The sequence below is a fragment of the Halichondria panicea genome, chromosome 7 (assembly GCF_963675165.1).
Source record: "Halichondria panicea chromosome 7, odHalPani1.1, whole genome shotgun sequence".
Lineage (NCBI taxonomy): Eukaryota > Metazoa > Porifera > Demospongiae > Suberitida > Halichondriidae > Halichondria > Halichondria panicea.
The window spans coordinates 4941854-4959818 of NC_087383.1; the positions used below are offsets into that span (position 1 = coordinate 4941854).

Here is a 17965-nt window from a genome sequence, read left to right on the forward strand (position 1 = left end):
TCTGCCCACACTCAACGTTATTGCAGAGGCTTATCGCTAAATCGAGGCACGTGTGTTGTACCTCCTCTATCACGTCCATGTTTGACCGGATCATACCACAGATATTCCATTTCCTTCTGATCACCCATCTTTTACTTTCACTATTATCTTGACAGTAAGTTTCAACTTCCTTTTTAAAAGTTTTATTTTCATTATGCCTCGAGGCGTAGCCGCACGAGGGATACTGTAAAGCTGACTGTGTGCGCGTGTCCGTGTGTCTGTTCCAGCTGTAACTGCTCAACGGTTGCAATGCGACGAAAGCTAACAGCTTCTATAGGCTTCTAGCCACGTTCTCTTGGATTTTGATTCGTGGATTAGCAAACTAAAGCTTCTTTCTCAAGTTATGGCTAGTTTGACTCACATTGAAGGCTGTTGCAGTCTCTTCAGAATCTTTCATAGCATCATCTGTTCGCACAAACTTTCTATTCAACATATGAGTTAGCCTTGCACTAAAAGGCTAGCTTTTTATTAGCTACAATACTCAGAAAATATCTGTTAAAACAGCTAGCTAGCAGTAGCCATTTGTGAAATTGATCTCTTTGGACACACCCTTTCTAGACTCTAAATCTCAGGTAGACTTTGTATATCTGGATTTTAAAAAAGCTTTTGACAAGGTTTCCCATAGTGGCTTACTTGTGAAACTAGATTCACTGGGTGTAAATGGGAATGTTTGGTTCTGACTTAGGGAATATCTCAATAACAGACGGCAACTGGTCTCTGTGAATGGCCACCATTCCTCTATCCTGCCTGTTACCTCTGGAGTGCCACAGCGCAGTATACTAGGCCCCTTGCCATTTCTCGTCTTCATAAATGACTTACCAGACTCTGTCAAGTTCTCCAAAGTGCACCTTTTTGCTGATGATACCAAATGCTCCAAGGTTATCGATAGTGTGGAGGATGTCAACAAGCTTCAGTCAGACATCAATGACATCACTAGTTGGAGCAAAAGCTGGTCGCTCCCTTTCAACGAAATGAAAAGCATAGTAATTCAATTCTGCTCCTCCCCTCCACCCCAAACCTCATACACTCTAGCCAGACTAAACGTAACTCACTCAATGTCCAACAAAGATCTAGGTCTCATTTTCCAATCGGATCTCAAATGGGTGTCCCACTATAACCAAATCTCTGCTAAAGCTTACAAGAAACTAGGACTGCTCAAAAGAACATTTTCATCATCAAACTCAGTTGATACTAAAAAGAAACTTTATATCTCTCTATTGAAGTCTCAACTGTTGTATGGCTCAGTACTATGGAGGCCGATGCTCATCAAAGATATCCTATCTCTAGAAAAAATTCAGAGGAGAGCGACGAAGTTCATTCTTGGCCAAGGTCTATCACCGCTAACCTACAAGGAAAGACTCGTCAAGCTAAATCTCTTCCTTCTTATGTATCATCTAGAACTGGCAGATATTATGTTCTACATAAACTCTTACAAAAACAGAACTCCAAGATACAACATTTTGGATTATATCACACCATAGATAGAGTAGATCACACCAACTGCACGGCTACACCAGATCCTCAGACTATCATAGACTAAGCCACAAGTACTCACGTACGAAGCACGTCCAGACATTTCTACTACAATCGTCTCCCAAGATTATGGAATAACCTGCCACCACTAGACATTAACCTCACTAGCAGCTCTATCAAAGCAAAATTGAAGAATCTCCTCTGGCAACACTTCCTTATCAATTTTGATTCTGACGCTCCCTGCACCTTCCACTTTAAGTGCCCATGCAGCAAATGTTGTTAGTTATATAATTGGTAACCTGTCTCTACAGGCTTGCCATCAGCATTATACTAGGTCAGTGCTATATCTATTTAGAACTTATTTTGTCTTTAACCGATTAGCCGCGGTTATGATTTCATACGTAGTACCGCCCACCGCGGAACCAAAATCTAATTAATTTTAAATTACTTTCATTATTAGCCCCTAGCAAAGAAAGATGCGTAGCTAAGAAGCAGTAGCAGTTTTCTGCAGGCAACTTTGTTGCAAACTAGTCTAGAATAGCTACTCTGCCAGGATCTCTAAGTTTTGAACGGAGGAGTATACCAGCCAAGGCCCCAGCGAAGGATCATTTCACAAGTAAGCTCTGTGTGTGTATAGCGATCATCATTTTCCTAGTTCAGCCTTTAGAAGCCTTTTGAGCTGATCTAATATGCTTGTCCACCTACCTAGATAGCCTCTGAGTGTGTGAAATATACTGGAAGAGTAGCTTCCTGAGTTTAGAGCCTGTTTTTAGACTGTAGTCTACAACGTTTGATATTCAAATTATTTTATCTTTTTCAGCATTTGCCTCTAGCAAAGAAAGATGCATAACTTGGAAACAGTGACAGTTTTCTTTATTCAACTTCTTAGCAAAGTAGTCTACAGTAGTTACTGTGTCAGGATCTCCTGGTTTCCAACGAAACAGTCAACCAGCCAAGGGCCAGAGCAAGGGATCACTTCAGAGGTAAGCTTTGTGTGCGTATATAGCAAGCATTATGTAGCTAGTATAAGCCTTCAGAAGCCTCTGAGCTGATTTAATATGCTTATGCACTTGCCTAGATAGCTTATGAGTGTGTAAAGTATACTTGTGTAGAAGCTGAGTTAGTTTAGAGCCTGTTTTTAGAGTGTAGTGTACAGTGTTTGATATTTAATTTATTTGTTTCAGTGTGGCAAAGAAAGATGAACCCCTTAGTAGCAGTAACAGTTCTCTTCAAGCTACCTTGTAGTTCTATCTGAACAGTCGAAGAGTCAACCAGCCAAGGACAGAGCGAGAGATTACTTTAGAGGTAAGCTTTGTGTGCGTATGATTATACTATACGCTTACCTACGTAGCTTGTAAAGTATACTTGCTCCAGCAGTGTGTTGAAGCCCGAGTTTAAAATACAGAAGCCTATATATGTACGCTCAGCAGTTCAGCAGTGTTGCAATGTAAAGGTGTTATGCTTAGCTATCTGTTGGTCTCATCCACAATGTATTCTGTTAATAGCTGCATGTGTATTCACTATTGATGCCCACGTGTGTGCGTGCATGTGTGTGTGTGTGTGTGTGTGTGTGTGCGTGCCCGCCTGTGCCGTGTGTGCCCCCTGTGTGTGCCTGTGGCATGATACTTTATATGTGCTAACAATTTACATATTACCAGTGCTGCCAAAAGTTAATTCTTATGCCTAGGCTTGTGTGAAGTTTCTGCTTGCTTCCAAGGTTACAATTCAATTAGGCTCACTACTCATTACGCTCACTGTGTACATGTATGGTGGTTGATTGCATAATAATGTTCTGACCTTTTCAGGGGAAAGCAAAGGCTTGTTGGGCTTATGAGTGTACTGTTTACTTGTGTAAGGACATTTTATTCCCAACATAATAGGCTTGTTGGTTGTGTTATGCTCCCCAGCTAGGATTAGGTCACAATTTGTCATTAGTTGGCTTGTTGGCTTGTGTGTTTGCCTGTGATATGCATTGTAATTCTTCTGTGCCCAAAGTTGAATCTTTTTATGAACTCCCAGTTTGTTGTAGGATCACAATTGCTTTATATGTGCCTATGAGTGCCATTGCATGTAAGTTTGCTTGTGGGAGCCTATACATAATTATGTCTAAGGTTGCATGATTCATAATTATTTTTTGTCACCCTTGTATGAGATGTACTGTACTTTATGTATGGCTGTTCTCAGTATACTTCTTTAGGTTTGTTGGCTTGTGAGTTAGTACTGTGTTACATGTATCTACCCAATTTTTAGTGTGCTGTCTGTTATAGCAATTCAATTATAATTATGTGGCTGAATGTTATTATTCAATTTAGTGTGTGTATTGATTGCAAGATAATCTTTTGATCTTATAGGCACCACCCTAAACAAAGGTTACATTTAAAATTCAATTCTTTATGGCTGGCTTGTTGGCTGGTGTTTGTCAGGTTCTGTGCTACTTGTGTGTAAGAACCATTGATTTTAGAGGTGATCTGCTTGGTTGGTAATACTCTTTCTTCCTCATGCAGGTCTGTAAAACTGCTATCTGCCATGGAACCACCACCATCTTATGGGTCTGAGAAGTTCTACTCACTGTGACTACTATCCAGGATACCTAGGAGTACCTCATCCCCTATGTACAGAGGCCTCTTTGTCATTGTTGTACCATAGAATTAATTGTAATTGTATGTATTATAATGTATGTTCACTTTTGAGATTGATATTGAAATACAAATTTCACATGAAAATTTCAGTAAATTTTTGATTGCTAAACTATGGCGATCGGACTCAGTACGGCTTCTGTTGACCTTTGAGAGAAGCCTTGCAAAGCTGTGGAGCTCTGGAAGGTTGTAGCTCACCACAAATTAATTAAGAGTAGAGTAATGTGCGGTTGACGCTTCAAAGCGTCAACCGCGGCTACCAGCTATTCACGTATTGACGCTTCAAAGCGTCAACCGCGGCTATTCGGTTAATGTTGTAAAATCATGTTGAATTGAGTGAAAAATTATTCCTGTGGATGTAATGCGCATGCGCGCTCATTCCCCATGTGTGAGAAAATAATATCCAAGATCCAGATCCAGATCCTCCTGGTAGAATCATCTTTGTCTTGAGGGCTGGTAAGCCACAAAACACTACCATATAACAACATATAGATAACAATATGCATGTACACAGGTCTTTTCTTCTTAGATATTATGTACACTGAACTACAGATCCTGGAAGAATCAATTTTCTTCTTTCTTGAGGTCCTGGTAAGCCACATAATACAATAAATAACAACAATAGATGCACGTAAATAAATCTTTTCTTCTCAGTGACTTTATATAGATAAGCTAACTTTAATATAAGAAACTAATAATTATAACACTCTAATACTTTTGAGCGAAAGCAAAAACATGGCGAGAGGCATTAGCACAGCGCCAGCTTGAACACTAGTTCCAATAATTCCTTTATGGGGTTACAAAAAGACATGCAATTTAATATTGTGATTAAGATAAACATTTTATGCTGTAATTTCAACTATACAGCCGTTTGTAATAATGATTAATACTTCCGCAAGGGTTAGGTTACAAATGGGTGATAACAAACACTGATAGTTTAACGCCACAATTGATAGCGTTTTAAAGAATCACCGAAGGAGTATAATCATGGGTACAAGCAGTGTTAATTTTTGTGACTATACGGGACCAAAGCTAATAACGTAAAAATTCCTTATCTCCATGGTTATCACAATTGTTGGTCTCACATACAGAGGTGTTCAGGTGGGTTGAGGGAATGCTGCAAGGTATAAAGGTACTCATGCAACTAGTGGATGTAGGAAATAGCACAGCACATAAAAATTGGATTTGATCTTTGGGGGAAGATATAGAGAATTGCCTTCATGGTACATACAATGTAGAAGAGGTTACTAGAGCCATAGATAGGGATTGGAACGGAAGTAATGTTTTACAATGAAGTCTACGTATAGTGCATCAAATCTAGAGAGTAGATTACCACAAATGTGTGAGTAGTTGTACTTATTTAAATATCTTAGAGAAAATCTGCTGATACATGTACCATTGTGAAGGTGAGTGAAGCTAAACTAGTTTGGCTATCTTATGAAAGGTTCGATGTTCCTTAAATATCTACACATCCTCCGCAGTGCTCAAAATTGCTAGTTTTTAGTGCCGTTTCAGTTAGGGAGAGATTTTAAGAAAATCTTAGAATCTAAAAATTACACAGAGTAAGTTTGAATAAATTGTCTAATTCTGATAAGAAAATTTTGTCCAGAAATACTTTAGCCGGAGTTATAAATTGATGTGACATACATTCTTTTACAATCACCCCATTTTCACCTAAATTTATTTCCCACTACAACAACTTTTGGGGAAATATTAATTTTTTTTGAATAATGTGTAGCTTATTCATTCACCTATACAATGGTATCAGCATAATTTCTTAGATTTGAGTACTCACCTATTTTGGTATTCTACTCTCGAGACTGGATGTACTGTAGTGGCTCTGGGACCATCCTTGTATCTCTTCACAACTTCCACAAAAGCCCGGGAACTTATTGCATACATCTCAGAGCTATACTCCTATTACTGAATCACATGCCTCTGATGGTAGGTAACAAAGAAATTTTAATCTTGATTGTTGTGAAGTAGCTAGAGGTACACAGAACGCCTCTTCATACTTGTGTTCCTATATAGTACCTATGATATAGCTAAGACTGTGTAACTAAGTAGTACGCTGTGTCCCAAATGGCCTCAAGTATGAGATAAAAGAAAAACTGCTCTTGGACTTTTTACAGACAGCAAAACAATTATTCATGCCCTCGTGTTGTAAAAGTAAGCCTTGATTAAAACCACGGAGATACACAGATGGTACTTCGAGGGTAATTCCATTTCCAATCCCTCTTCTACTTCTATCTATGCTAGAGCCCTGTATGACTATGTTAGTCTGTTGAAAGATTTGTACCAGTTGAGAGATTTGTACATCTCTCTACTGCTACTTTCTGTTTATGAACATGTACACGATTACACCTGCATGAGTAACTTTATACACTCTGGCATTAATTCCCTCAACCTATAATTATATGACGTAACATACTATATGTATTGTATCATATCCTCCTGAATGTGGTACATGTATTGTTGTGATCAATACAATAGGATCTACCACTAATTTCACTTTGGATGTATGTAGCCCACAATAGTTGTCCCCTTAGCCCAAGGGGGCAACACTATAGGCCTTGCCCAATATACTCAACATTTTGCCTATTAGTCTAGTCTCCAAGTCTCATGCATTGTACCTATTAGTCTTTAATTCTTACCAATTAATCTTTAAGTATTACCCATTAGTCTCAAAATCATCAACGAGAATTATACTGCAACATCACAGACGCTTCTATATAATCTTCTAAAGAAGTATTATTAGTGAAAGAAATCTTAGAAAAAAGTCAACTGATCTAGTAGTACTATACTAGCACCTTCCATACGTATATACTCCGCCTAGCCACGACGTGGACCATGTGCTCAGAAGTACGTGTAAAGGTAACTATTAGCATTATTCATGCTATTGAGCTTCTATAAATACTTTCTACCAAAATTTGGTAAAAATTGCCTAATAGGCTAATATTTTTTGCCCATTAGGCTGGCATAATGCTCAATGCTCCACTGCACCTATTAGTCTCAAAATTATGCTAGCATAATTGGGCAAGGCCTAGGCAACACCTGCATGAGTAACTTTATACACTCTGGCATTAATTCCCTCAACCTACGTATAATTATATGACAATATGACATAACGTACTATTATGTATTGTATCATATCTAGGCCTTGCCCAATTATGCTAGCATAATTTTGAGATTAATAGGTGCAGTGGAGCATTGAGCATTATGCCAGCAGCCTAATAGGCAAAAAATATTTGCCTATTAGGCAATTTTTACCAAATTTTGGTATAAATTATTTATAGAAGCTCAATAGCATGAATAATGCTAATAGTTAACCTTTACACGTACTTCTGAGCACATGGTCCACGTCGTGGCTAGACGGAGTATATACGTATGGAAGGTGCTAGTTGCACTACTAGATCAGTTGACTCTTTTCTAAGATTTCTTTCACCAATAATACTTCTTTAGAAGATTATATAGAAGCGTCTGCGATGTTGCAGTATAATTCTCGTTGATGATTTTGAGACTAATGGGTAATAATTAAAAACTAATTGGTAAGAATTAAAGACTAATAGGTATACAATGCATGAGACTTGGAGACTAGACTAATAGGCAACATTTTGAGCATAACTGGGCAAGGCCTAATCATATCCTCCTGAATGTGGTACATGTATTGTTGTGAACAATACAATAGGATCTACCACTAATTTCACTTTGGATGTATGTAGCCCACAATAGTCGTCCCCTTAGCCCAAGGGGGCAACTAACAGCATGCCACAAAAATCATTTGAACCATACCTTATTAGGAATTGTGTTTCATGAGCCAGAGAGACCTGAACTAGTCTCGAATACCCGCCTCTACAATAATATACCGGTAGATCGAGGCGGATATTCGAGACTAGACCTGAACTACATGCATGTCCATAACTTTCGTCAGAAGATTGTGGGAATGGGCTAAGAGATTTGGGATTTCTGGCTGAACGAAGTGATCAAGTCAAGCCGAAATGAAACCCTGATATGATGGAGGTGCTATGTGGTCAAGACTGATCAAGGTTCAGGGATGCAGAACTCGTGAACCGGCCAACCAATTTATCACACATGACTGGAAGAAAAAGGAAGTGAATGGTTTCCTGTCTAATTAGGTATATAGTCTACCACAGAGACATTAATGTGGCAGTTTCCTTGTTTTTGCTGTGCAAGTTTGCAGTTGTTGTCCAAGTCCACCAAGTCTTAGCAAATTCTGACACTGAACTAGATCTGGTGAGATCAGAGCTATATAAAATATTTGCTATAAAGTGGACTATTTTGCAACATAGCCAGATCAATTTATTATTTATAGAACTTTAATACTGCTCATTTTACATTTAATAACAGATCTACTGCTGAGTGATTCAACACAGCATGCCGATCAGTGCTGATCAGTGGAGAGTGGTGATTGGCTGCAACAATGTCAGGAGGCATCGTCAAATTGATTTGAAACGATTCTGCTTGGAAAAGATGATTTTTGGGGGAAGCAGCATACAGTTAGATCTATCCGATCTATCTCAGCTGGACGCAGTGGTGCAAGAAGTACGGAAGGATGCTGAAACAAGCCATTCTGCGACACTTAATGGTAAATTATATACTGGTATCAGAGGAATGATTGTTATATTCCTGCCTAAGGTAACAGGAGTAAGAACTTGATGAATCCCCCTAGCTAGATCTATAATTATTGCGGGTTTAGCCATTTGAGTTGCCACAAACATTGTGGCAAACGTTGCACGAGTCTCTACACGGAGTTTGACCAGTCTTTTTTTCACATGCAAAAAGTGCTGGCTTGCAAGTCTAGCGTTACATGCATGCTTCGACGATTGACTGTTTTCATTATGAAGTACGATAAATGTTATAGTAGCAAGCTAGGTTAACAGTTAATAGTTCATTTTGTAGTGCTGTAGTAGACAGCAATGAGTGAAGAGCAAAGTTGCGGTATTTCAATTTGCTGCTAGGAGTAAGTGGAAAAGGCAGATTCAATAGGAAGCGGAAACTAACACGGACAATGAACATAATATAAGTCATTATCATAATTGAGGCGAGCCCTGAGGCTCGTCCCATAGTAGCGAGTACTGCAGAGCTCAGCGACCGGATATCCGTCTGTGTTTGTGTGTCTGTCTCATGGTCAGTTCAAGCTTTTTAGCGTGACGATCGCTGCATTTTCTAATAATCATTTGTATTGCATGAGCAAGACATTAAAATTCTACACTGGATGAACTGATACAGCTCAACAACTAAGGCAATTGTGTTCCCTACGCCATATCTAAGACACCATCTGCTGGCAAGGCTAAGGGAAGTTTGACAACAAGTGAGACAGAAGCTTGTCTGTCATCAAAGGTTCGAATTGAAAAGGAAGAGAGAATTGCAGTTAGAGATACCTTTAGGAAACAGCAAGTCAAACAAGTAATTACTACTCACTACAATTTCTTTTTGCCAAGGCTCGCCCCACACAATGCTTCCAGCATTCCCCTAGTACTAATTATCATGATGATAACCATGTCTACATTTATGCCTAGCCTTGGTGTGTTCGTGTGTCTGTTTTGTAGACTAGCTGCTCACTGATCAATGAAGACGCTTCTAGTTATGTTTTCTCAATTTGTGGATAGTGCCCTGTTGGGAATTGTGGCTAAGCCTAGCTATCACTTCAATTTTGGTACGGTAAAAAATTAATTTCTGTCAGGGAACGAAATATTTGTTTCTCTGGACTAGGTCCCACCTGAAAAAAGTGGTCCTAGACAATGCTAGAGATCTATACATGTAGTTTCATGCGCATGCAACAGCTCTTACTCTTGCATGGCCATTCACCTGTTACAGTCAAATGAGGCATCACTTTTACAAGAACCAAGGAATCTCACATATTTCTTATAAAATTGTATGTGCTCCATTGTACATTCACTGACTTCGGATCTATAGTTGTTCTGATCAGGGTCGTAGATAGCTTAGATTTACGGGGGTAGCAAGATAACAGAAGGTGTGCGTCAATGTGCCAAACATTTTAGGACATGCCCCCTTTTTTTAATGCCAAGAGGAATTGTATTATCATAATACTTACGAAGTGTATACTTGATCTACTGTGCCTAGCAGTAGCGTCACATACCAATTTAGTGCCAATGATAACGTACCACCTCAAATGGTGAACGTTCAGCCTCAAAAAGGGGCCATCAGACCAGCAATAAATGTATTCACGATCACATTGATATTCAGGAAAGGGGCGACCAGACCAGCAATAAATGCATTCACGATCATGCACGTTGATATTCAGGAAAGGGGCGATCAGACCAGCAATAAATGTATTCATGATCACGTTGATATTCAGGCAGTGGCACAAACAACAGGTGTGCTTGTAACCGAAGCTACATGCATTCTACAAGTAACTCCTCCGCAGTTACCGTACTCAAATTAGATTACGCCCACACTAATTGCATGCTGCAAAGCAGCTACCAGTGTAATGTAACATTATGTACAAAGCAAACTATAATGTTAAGAGTGCAATAATTATGGGATTAATAGCACGAGTAACAAGCAATCCTCGTGCTATTAAGCTTTTGTCAGTTTGTTATGAGTGCTATTAATCTCTTATTGCACGAGTAACCGTACTATTGATTTCTAATCGTGTATGATGAAGTTCTCTAGCCTCTACACAGGCTCTCCTTTTTCTGTTCTTTATCACAATCGTTCAATAAGATAAAATACTGTCTTAATCGTTCAATGAGATAAAATACGGTATTAATTGGAGGAATAAAGAAAGAAATAGACGTAGAGTTAGGAAAAAGGAGAGCCTGTATCGGGAAGTCGCGTGAGGGTAGAAGGGTGGTAGAAGGGTGAAAATGAGCGTGGGCATGCTGAGCTAGAGATGTTGGACTGCCCACGCAGATATCTATGACTAATAAAACTTTACCTGCAGCAAGCTGGACATGGACTTGGAACTGGAAGTTTGCAAGCACTATAGCTAGCTATACCTTAGGCTTAGCTAGATGATCTACTAGTCTAGATTGTGTGTTCAGATTCTATCAGACTATTACCTTTTCTTGTGTCTTTCTACATGCTAGTATAGATCAAGAATAGCTTAAGTTAGTCATCATTATCATATATAGCAGGTAGCTACTGCCACCAGAGCTGGCCACGCTGGTTCTCTGATCTGACTTGCAGCACAGCTTGGTGGTTGTCTCAGTACAGTCTTATTAACTCTGAATGCGTGGGAGAATACCTTACGTCACGATTGTGGGCTACATATCGCCCACGTTCATAAAAATCCTTGTGGATCACGCGATTTCCCAAACCAGGCCTTACTTTTTCTTAACTGTACGCCCATTTCTTTCTTTGTTGCCTCACTAGCACTATGTCTTTTATGGATGAACAGTGACAACAGCAAGAAAAAGTAAGGCCTGGGATCGAGGCTAGAAGTTCTCTGCAGTTGTATTAACATTTTCGGGTAGTTAAAACCTGCTGCAGTATATAACCATTTAAAAGTAGAGTTGAGGCCTTCAATGAGTGCGAAGTTTTCTTAGAAACAGACATAAACTTACACTTGCCAAGATTGAATTCTGGTGCTCAAAAAATTTGAGACGTCATTTTGGAGATCTACGTAGCCATTAGAAGATGTGATAACTCTGTACAAGGCCATGTCATCAGCAAACATATTTATTAAGCTTACTGGCTTGAGAAATAACATCTGTGACTTACGTAATGAACAATAGTGGACCCAAAACCGAGCCTTGGGGCACACCTGAAAGAACATGAGTTACTGCCATCAATTCCCACAAACTGTTTCCTCTCCAGTAAGTAACTATGCACCCAGTTTAAAATTAAGTGACTGAAGATGTTTCAGAAGAGTAACATGGGGGACAGAATCAAATGCCTTTTTGATATAAACTACACATACTTCTTGACCTTGATCCAGGGGCCAGACCAGGGCTCTACTCCAGTATTAGGCTGCATACGTTTTGGTCAAGTTCTAAGGCTCCAAAACATTTATGCGACATTAAGAATCTAATAAGAGAGAGAGTATCGAACGAAGCCTTGCCTTGCATCAGAAAGCGTGATCCAATTAATGACAATTTCCATGGCAATAACATATTACTATATGGCAAGCGGCTTGTATAATTATACTCGTGGTAATAACGATTAAATCCCCCCTCTCCCAATTCTATTGTGCAATCATTATTTTAGTTGATTCGTGTGCATGAATTGTGTGCCTCGTGGCTTATCAGATAAGCATGCACGGTATTGAAATTTATGCACACGCATGTGTATTATACCAAACATTGTCCATTATACTGAATTTTTTGTACAGATTTTATCTTGGATGATTCCCTCGACGAATTATCGGTGATATTGATGACTGTATGTTGTCAATGTATCGAGGTGCTTCAATGCTTCCTATCCATGGTTAAGTTACAACTTCTTCAATTGGCTGGAGACGTAGAAACAAATCCTGGTCCAGGTAAATTAAATATTGAACTTTTTTAACCAGACATTGAAATCAATTTCTACAGGTACCGAGACACCCGAGTACAAGACAATAGTGTTATGCACCAAGGTGTTGACTGATTCAATTGCTCATGGCGTCTCTGGAATCAGTGGTAGTTTATTCTCGTTATCGATTATCTCAAACGAGACTTATCAGGAAATGATGAACACTTCTCGAACTGGTCATAACAAAGCTTCGATACTGATTGATGACCTCTCTAATGGAATTAAGTTGAATCCTGAAACATTCCACAAATTTGTCGCTGCCTTAAAGGAAGATGGTCCATGGACCGAGAACATAGTCTCTCATGTCTTAGAAGCGTACAGCAATATTAAAGCATCAGGTACCGTAGGTCAACCTACAATATTTTGTGTATTTCTACACATTTCCCGTCAACTTTCACTCTTTCTACACCATCCAATGCAGCTCCACCTCAATCACAAAGGACCCCACCGAATTGTAGCGCTGATGAGAGCAGGCGTATCGTCAACGATATCGCCCGACGCCATGGTGTAGATTCTCTCCTTGATCAGAAATGCACAGATTATCATATTCTTCCAATATCCAAGTGCATAGTTCATTGGAACGCTTATGGCCAATACCTCGGTCTAAGTCCACAGCATATACATGCTATTGATACAAATCGTCTGAACACTTTACCGAATTCCAAAACTAAAGAAATGCTACATAAATGGCAGGAAATGTGTCCAGCAATAAAATGCACTTATCGCTACTTGGTTCAGGGGATCATTGAGGTAGAAAACAATCGTCGCCTTGTAGGGGACATATGCACTATCATTGCTGAACCCTCACCCTCATGTACAAGTAAGTGCAATCAAAAGTATGCGTTACATGTATCTGCATGGCAGTTTGCTCCACATTATATAATTTTTTGTCAATCAGATGACAAAGCTGGCAGTGATGATGTCATCCCCAAAATCTCCCCAAACCCTCACAAACGAGCAGATAAACCACAATCTGTAAAGGCTGATGAACCAAGCCCTAAGAGAGCAAGAGAAATTGGTATTATAAAATGAACCGTAATAATTATTATAAAGTTTATTGTAGTTAAATGTAGTTAATGGGGAAGTACCCTAACTGCGGCGTTACCTCGGGTACACGCTATGATAACAAAGGCTTGGCCCTCTGGCCTCACTGCGCGTGCGCAGTATCTGTCACACACGTGTGAGTAGCCAGAGTTTTGCAAAAGACTCGTCTAACTCTTTGCCTCCCACCCTCCCATTCACATCGGTTAGAGCCCTAACCACCTTTTCTATCCGACGATGTTGATTTATCGGTTTGGGGGGCTGAATGAGGGCCCCCAACACTTAAGTGCTTAAGGCTAATCGCGGGGCCCCTCTCTCAGTACTCCCCCAAAAACCTAACTGCAGTCACGTGACCTCCAACTTCTAGCGCAACAGAGACGTGGGGGCACGTGACCTACGCTTAGACCCGGTACTGCCAAAATATCCTCACGCCGGATATGACACCTTCGGTATACACCACAATCTGTACAACCATAGTTAAATCGTATGATATAATTGATATGTACTTTCTTCTAGAGCCATTCAAGGAAGACGATGTGCCACAAGCATTCTGTGAACTACCTCCTCCTAGTACGGTAGAGACTCAGTCTTCAGAGGAAGGTGTTGATGAAGAATGCAGCATTGATGGTGCTCTTGCTCAAGTGGCTACAGGCAAACTGTGGCCTATCAATCACGGTAAAGATGCACTTTATTTTTACATCATTAACCGAGGTGATCTGGCCAGAGTTGATCTCAATCCTGACAACATAACATCATGGGCTAATGAATGGTGCCACCACCATGTATATAGCAAAGTGATTCCAAAATTATATATCACTGGAGATTCTACTAAGTCAGACATCAGGATCAGAATTGGTAAGAGAAATAATATTGCTCTCAATGGCTGCTATTCACTTTGTTCTGCAGATCCAGATGGTAAATCTTGGTCCAAGATTGGAGTTGATGCAGTATCGGTTGATAAATCCAAACCCACCATGGTTCTTGGGCTTCGCAAAGGTTATAGTAACTACAATCAACACATTGTAATCCACGAATTTGGGCATGCACTGGGCTTGGAGCATGAGCATCAGAGATCAATTTTTTGGTCAGTGGCGAAAAAGTTTATTGATGTTGGCGAAATGAGAAGAGATGAGAGATTAAAGAACACAGATATTAATGGTGACTACTTGGAAAGTTTGCAGTATGGTGACGGCTCTGACAAGTACGACCCTGACAGTGTCATGCACTATTGGTGAGTTGAAAAATCTTTTTTGGGATCATGCATGCAATCTTACTATAAAATTATAGGTTCGACAAGAAATGGCTGAATCCGAAGAAATACAGGGATGAAGATAAAGTGAAGAATGACAGACGTTTGAGTGATACGGACAGGAAAGTCATTCTAGGCATCCACAAGCGTCATTTGAAATTTGCAGTTTGCCCGTCTCCAACAGATTTTGCCTTTTTGGCACAGTGCTATGGGAAAAGTAAGAGTATGCTGTGTTAGTACGTTTTAACTACTTATTATAACAAGACCGTTAGACGTGGAACCTTTTGCATTTCGAACAATTTTGTAGTCCATGGAATGTTGTACTGGTACACTAGTACAAGCTGTAAAGATCATCCCACTTCAGTAATCCTGTACATTTGTTTCATACATGCCTCCAAACAGTGCTGGTGCCTTGCACATGTGGCTTTTTCATCTCATTGCCTAGTAGCCTCAATCCCAGCCCCTCTCACTAGGCCTGGAATTGAGGCTAATTGCCTAGCAATGGATATAGATGCAATTATTTATCACCAACTGATCAGAATATAGGCGCGATCAGGACATAGTATATATAATTATTTGCTATACATTAAGACAGGAGTCAAAGAAACATAGGGAAGTAGCAACATCTGGAAGTTTGTGACGAGTGCCTGGCTCATTGCTTTGATTCGAGAATGACTATAATTATACTACTCACTTTGTCACTGGGTAGTGTTAGCATCATTTTCTACTAGTATATAGAGTGCTACAATCGTTTGCAGCCTTTTGGCTAGCTATAGGATAGCTACTTTTCCCCGTATATATATATATTCTCTTTGTCTCTGCACGCAGTCCTTCGTAAACATTATGATATGAAACCAACCTCCTCTGATATACGCACTTTATAATAACTGTACTGGATTTACCACAATCTTTTGATGTGGGCATGACCACAACGATAGTGTAAGTACAGTATTAATAATTTATATTTCCACTCATGTCTTAAGTAGCAGGTATACATAAGTTTTAAACTACTACGATTCTAACAGGAGATGTAATACAAAGTAGATAATTGACTGCTGACTCAGCGGGTTGTTGAAGGTGCATGCATTCTTATGATGTTTTGGCATTGTAACCCAGTGCAATACAGGTCATCGAGAAAACCAGCCACATATAATTATACATGTAAATATAATTTTATTTTAATACAGATCATCGAGAAAACCAACCACAATTAATAGTGTCATCATCAGATGATTTCGAAAATCTCCAACGAGGTACATAAGTGGGTGTGATGTATGGCTTGCCAATTAACAGATTGTAACGTTTTGGTTGTTCCCCCATTACAGACAATGCAGGTAGTCCTGTAATCACCATCGATCAGCTTATTGAAGAAGTGATTTGCTTAGCACGTGTCATAAGTAAAACCGATATAGTCGAACAACTAGAGAAAACACTAATTCTCCTCAAATCCAATTGTACAAAAGTGGGAATTATTGGTGTAACCGGGTCTGGAAAAAGTACTACAATAAATGCAATGCTTGGTGAAGAATACTTACCTACTCGTAGTTCAGGTGAAACAGCATATGTACTTTGCATTAAACATGATTCAAATCCCACTGCTACATTGTATGACAAAACGGTGGATAAGAAAGAAATTGCTACTGAGCCGAAAAACATTTCAAAGGCACTGAGAGAGTTCAATTCGGAGCGGCGCAATAAAAAATCCCCCGAATTTGAAATTGATCGACAACTGGAACTACATGTTCCTGTTAAATTTTTTCAGAATTGCAGCACAGAATTGGAGATATACGACACTCCAGGTACTTCCGAGAAAATAAAATCACGAATCTACGAGGATGCTCAGAAAGCAAGAGAAGAAATGGAGGGAATGATTCTTGTATTGTCTGTTGAGACCCTTCAGTTTGATGCAACAGCAGAACTTTTGAAATGTATCAATGACAAGTTTGTGAAACAAAAAGAGAAGCGACGAGAGAAGAGGAGAATCCTTGTGCTAATGAACAAGAAGGATTTATTGTACTCAGATGGACTTAATGACACCGAAGAAACACTGAAGAATGGTGCTGAAGAAAATGTTCCTGTTCCATGGGAGGAAGTTGTAGTCTACGGTGCACAACTTGGTCTCCAAGCAAGAAAATTAAAAGTAAATCCGCATGTGCAAAAGAGGGAATTTGACAAATTTTGTTTTGCAGCAGAAGACATTCCTGAGATAAAGGACAATGTACATGTACTTCAGATGAACACATTCAGCCCACAAAATGTGCAGGAGTTAGCCCGACTTGCTGAGGAGGGAAGTGATATCAAAAAGGTAGAAGAGAGTCTCAAGAAATCATGCCCTCGGTTCAAAGTTCTAAAAGCCATTGATGACACAAGAGATCGCGTTGCAGAGCTACTGGAATATGTCAAGCAGCAAATCACCCGAGATATGGAAACCGACAAGACATTAGGAGATCGTATGAAAGAGTGGTCAGATAATGTGAAGAGGCTTGAGGTTGTTGGAAAAAAATTGGAAGACCTATGAAATTAATATATAGTATAGTGACGAACAGAATTGTTTCTTTATAGCAATTATCCTATGTTGTAGTAGTGACACACAGAATTATATATTTTTTTGAACGGAGTCAATCCTTTTCAGTGTTTTCATTTTGTTTATAGTTGAACTTAATTATGTATGCACGTATAAAAACATGTTAATCGTGTTGTAGTAGTGATCGGCACACAGAATTATAATATATTTTCTTTGAACACAAGAGTCAATCCTTTTTAGACCCTGATAAATTATGCTTGGAATTAGCATAATAGGTGTCTAAAGAATAATGGGCATCAATGTCCATTTTTGGTAAAGAAGTTTTGCATAACAACATTTTTATGGCAAAAAAATGCTGAGGGCCGGTGCATGAAAATAAATTATTATGTCTAGTGCAAGTCAGTAAGATACACTGATTATGTCATGTGTGTGCTGTGTTAATGTCTACGTCATATATAATTTAGTCTGTATTATATTTATTATGTCACATTAATTTTTGGAGCA

General features: G+C 39.3%; 2 protein-coding genes and 1 long non-coding RNA gene across 3 annotated transcripts in view; 2 read left to right on the plus strand and 1 right to left on the minus strand.

Annotated features, from left to right (window-relative positions):
- Positions 1-17965, minus strand: part of LOC135338878 (NADH dehydrogenase [ubiquinone] 1 alpha subcomplex subunit 13-like) — an 81911-nt gene that overhangs the window by 47104 nt on the left and 16842 nt on the right. The window lies entirely within an intron of this gene.
- Positions 1942-4252, plus strand: LOC135338880 (uncharacterized). Its single transcript, XR_010395804.1, has 4 exons — positions 1942-2128; positions 2333-2495; positions 2697-2817; positions 4017-4252. It is a non-coding gene; the product is annotated as an uncharacterized LOC135338880 (long non-coding RNA).
- On the plus strand, positions 8059-17684 carry LOC135338863 (uncharacterized). Its single transcript, XM_064534947.1, has 11 exons — positions 8059-8402; positions 8517-8754; positions 12466-12615; positions 12668-12985; positions 13069-13467; positions 13546-13665; positions 14205-14543; positions 14595-14919; positions 14976-15154; positions 16125-16190; positions 16263-17684. Exons 2-11 carry the CDS (start codon positions 8544-8546, stop codon positions 17453-17455), a joined length of 3300 nt encoding a protein of 1099 aa, XP_064391017.1. The 5' UTR covers positions 8059-8402; positions 8517-8543; the 3' UTR covers positions 17456-17684.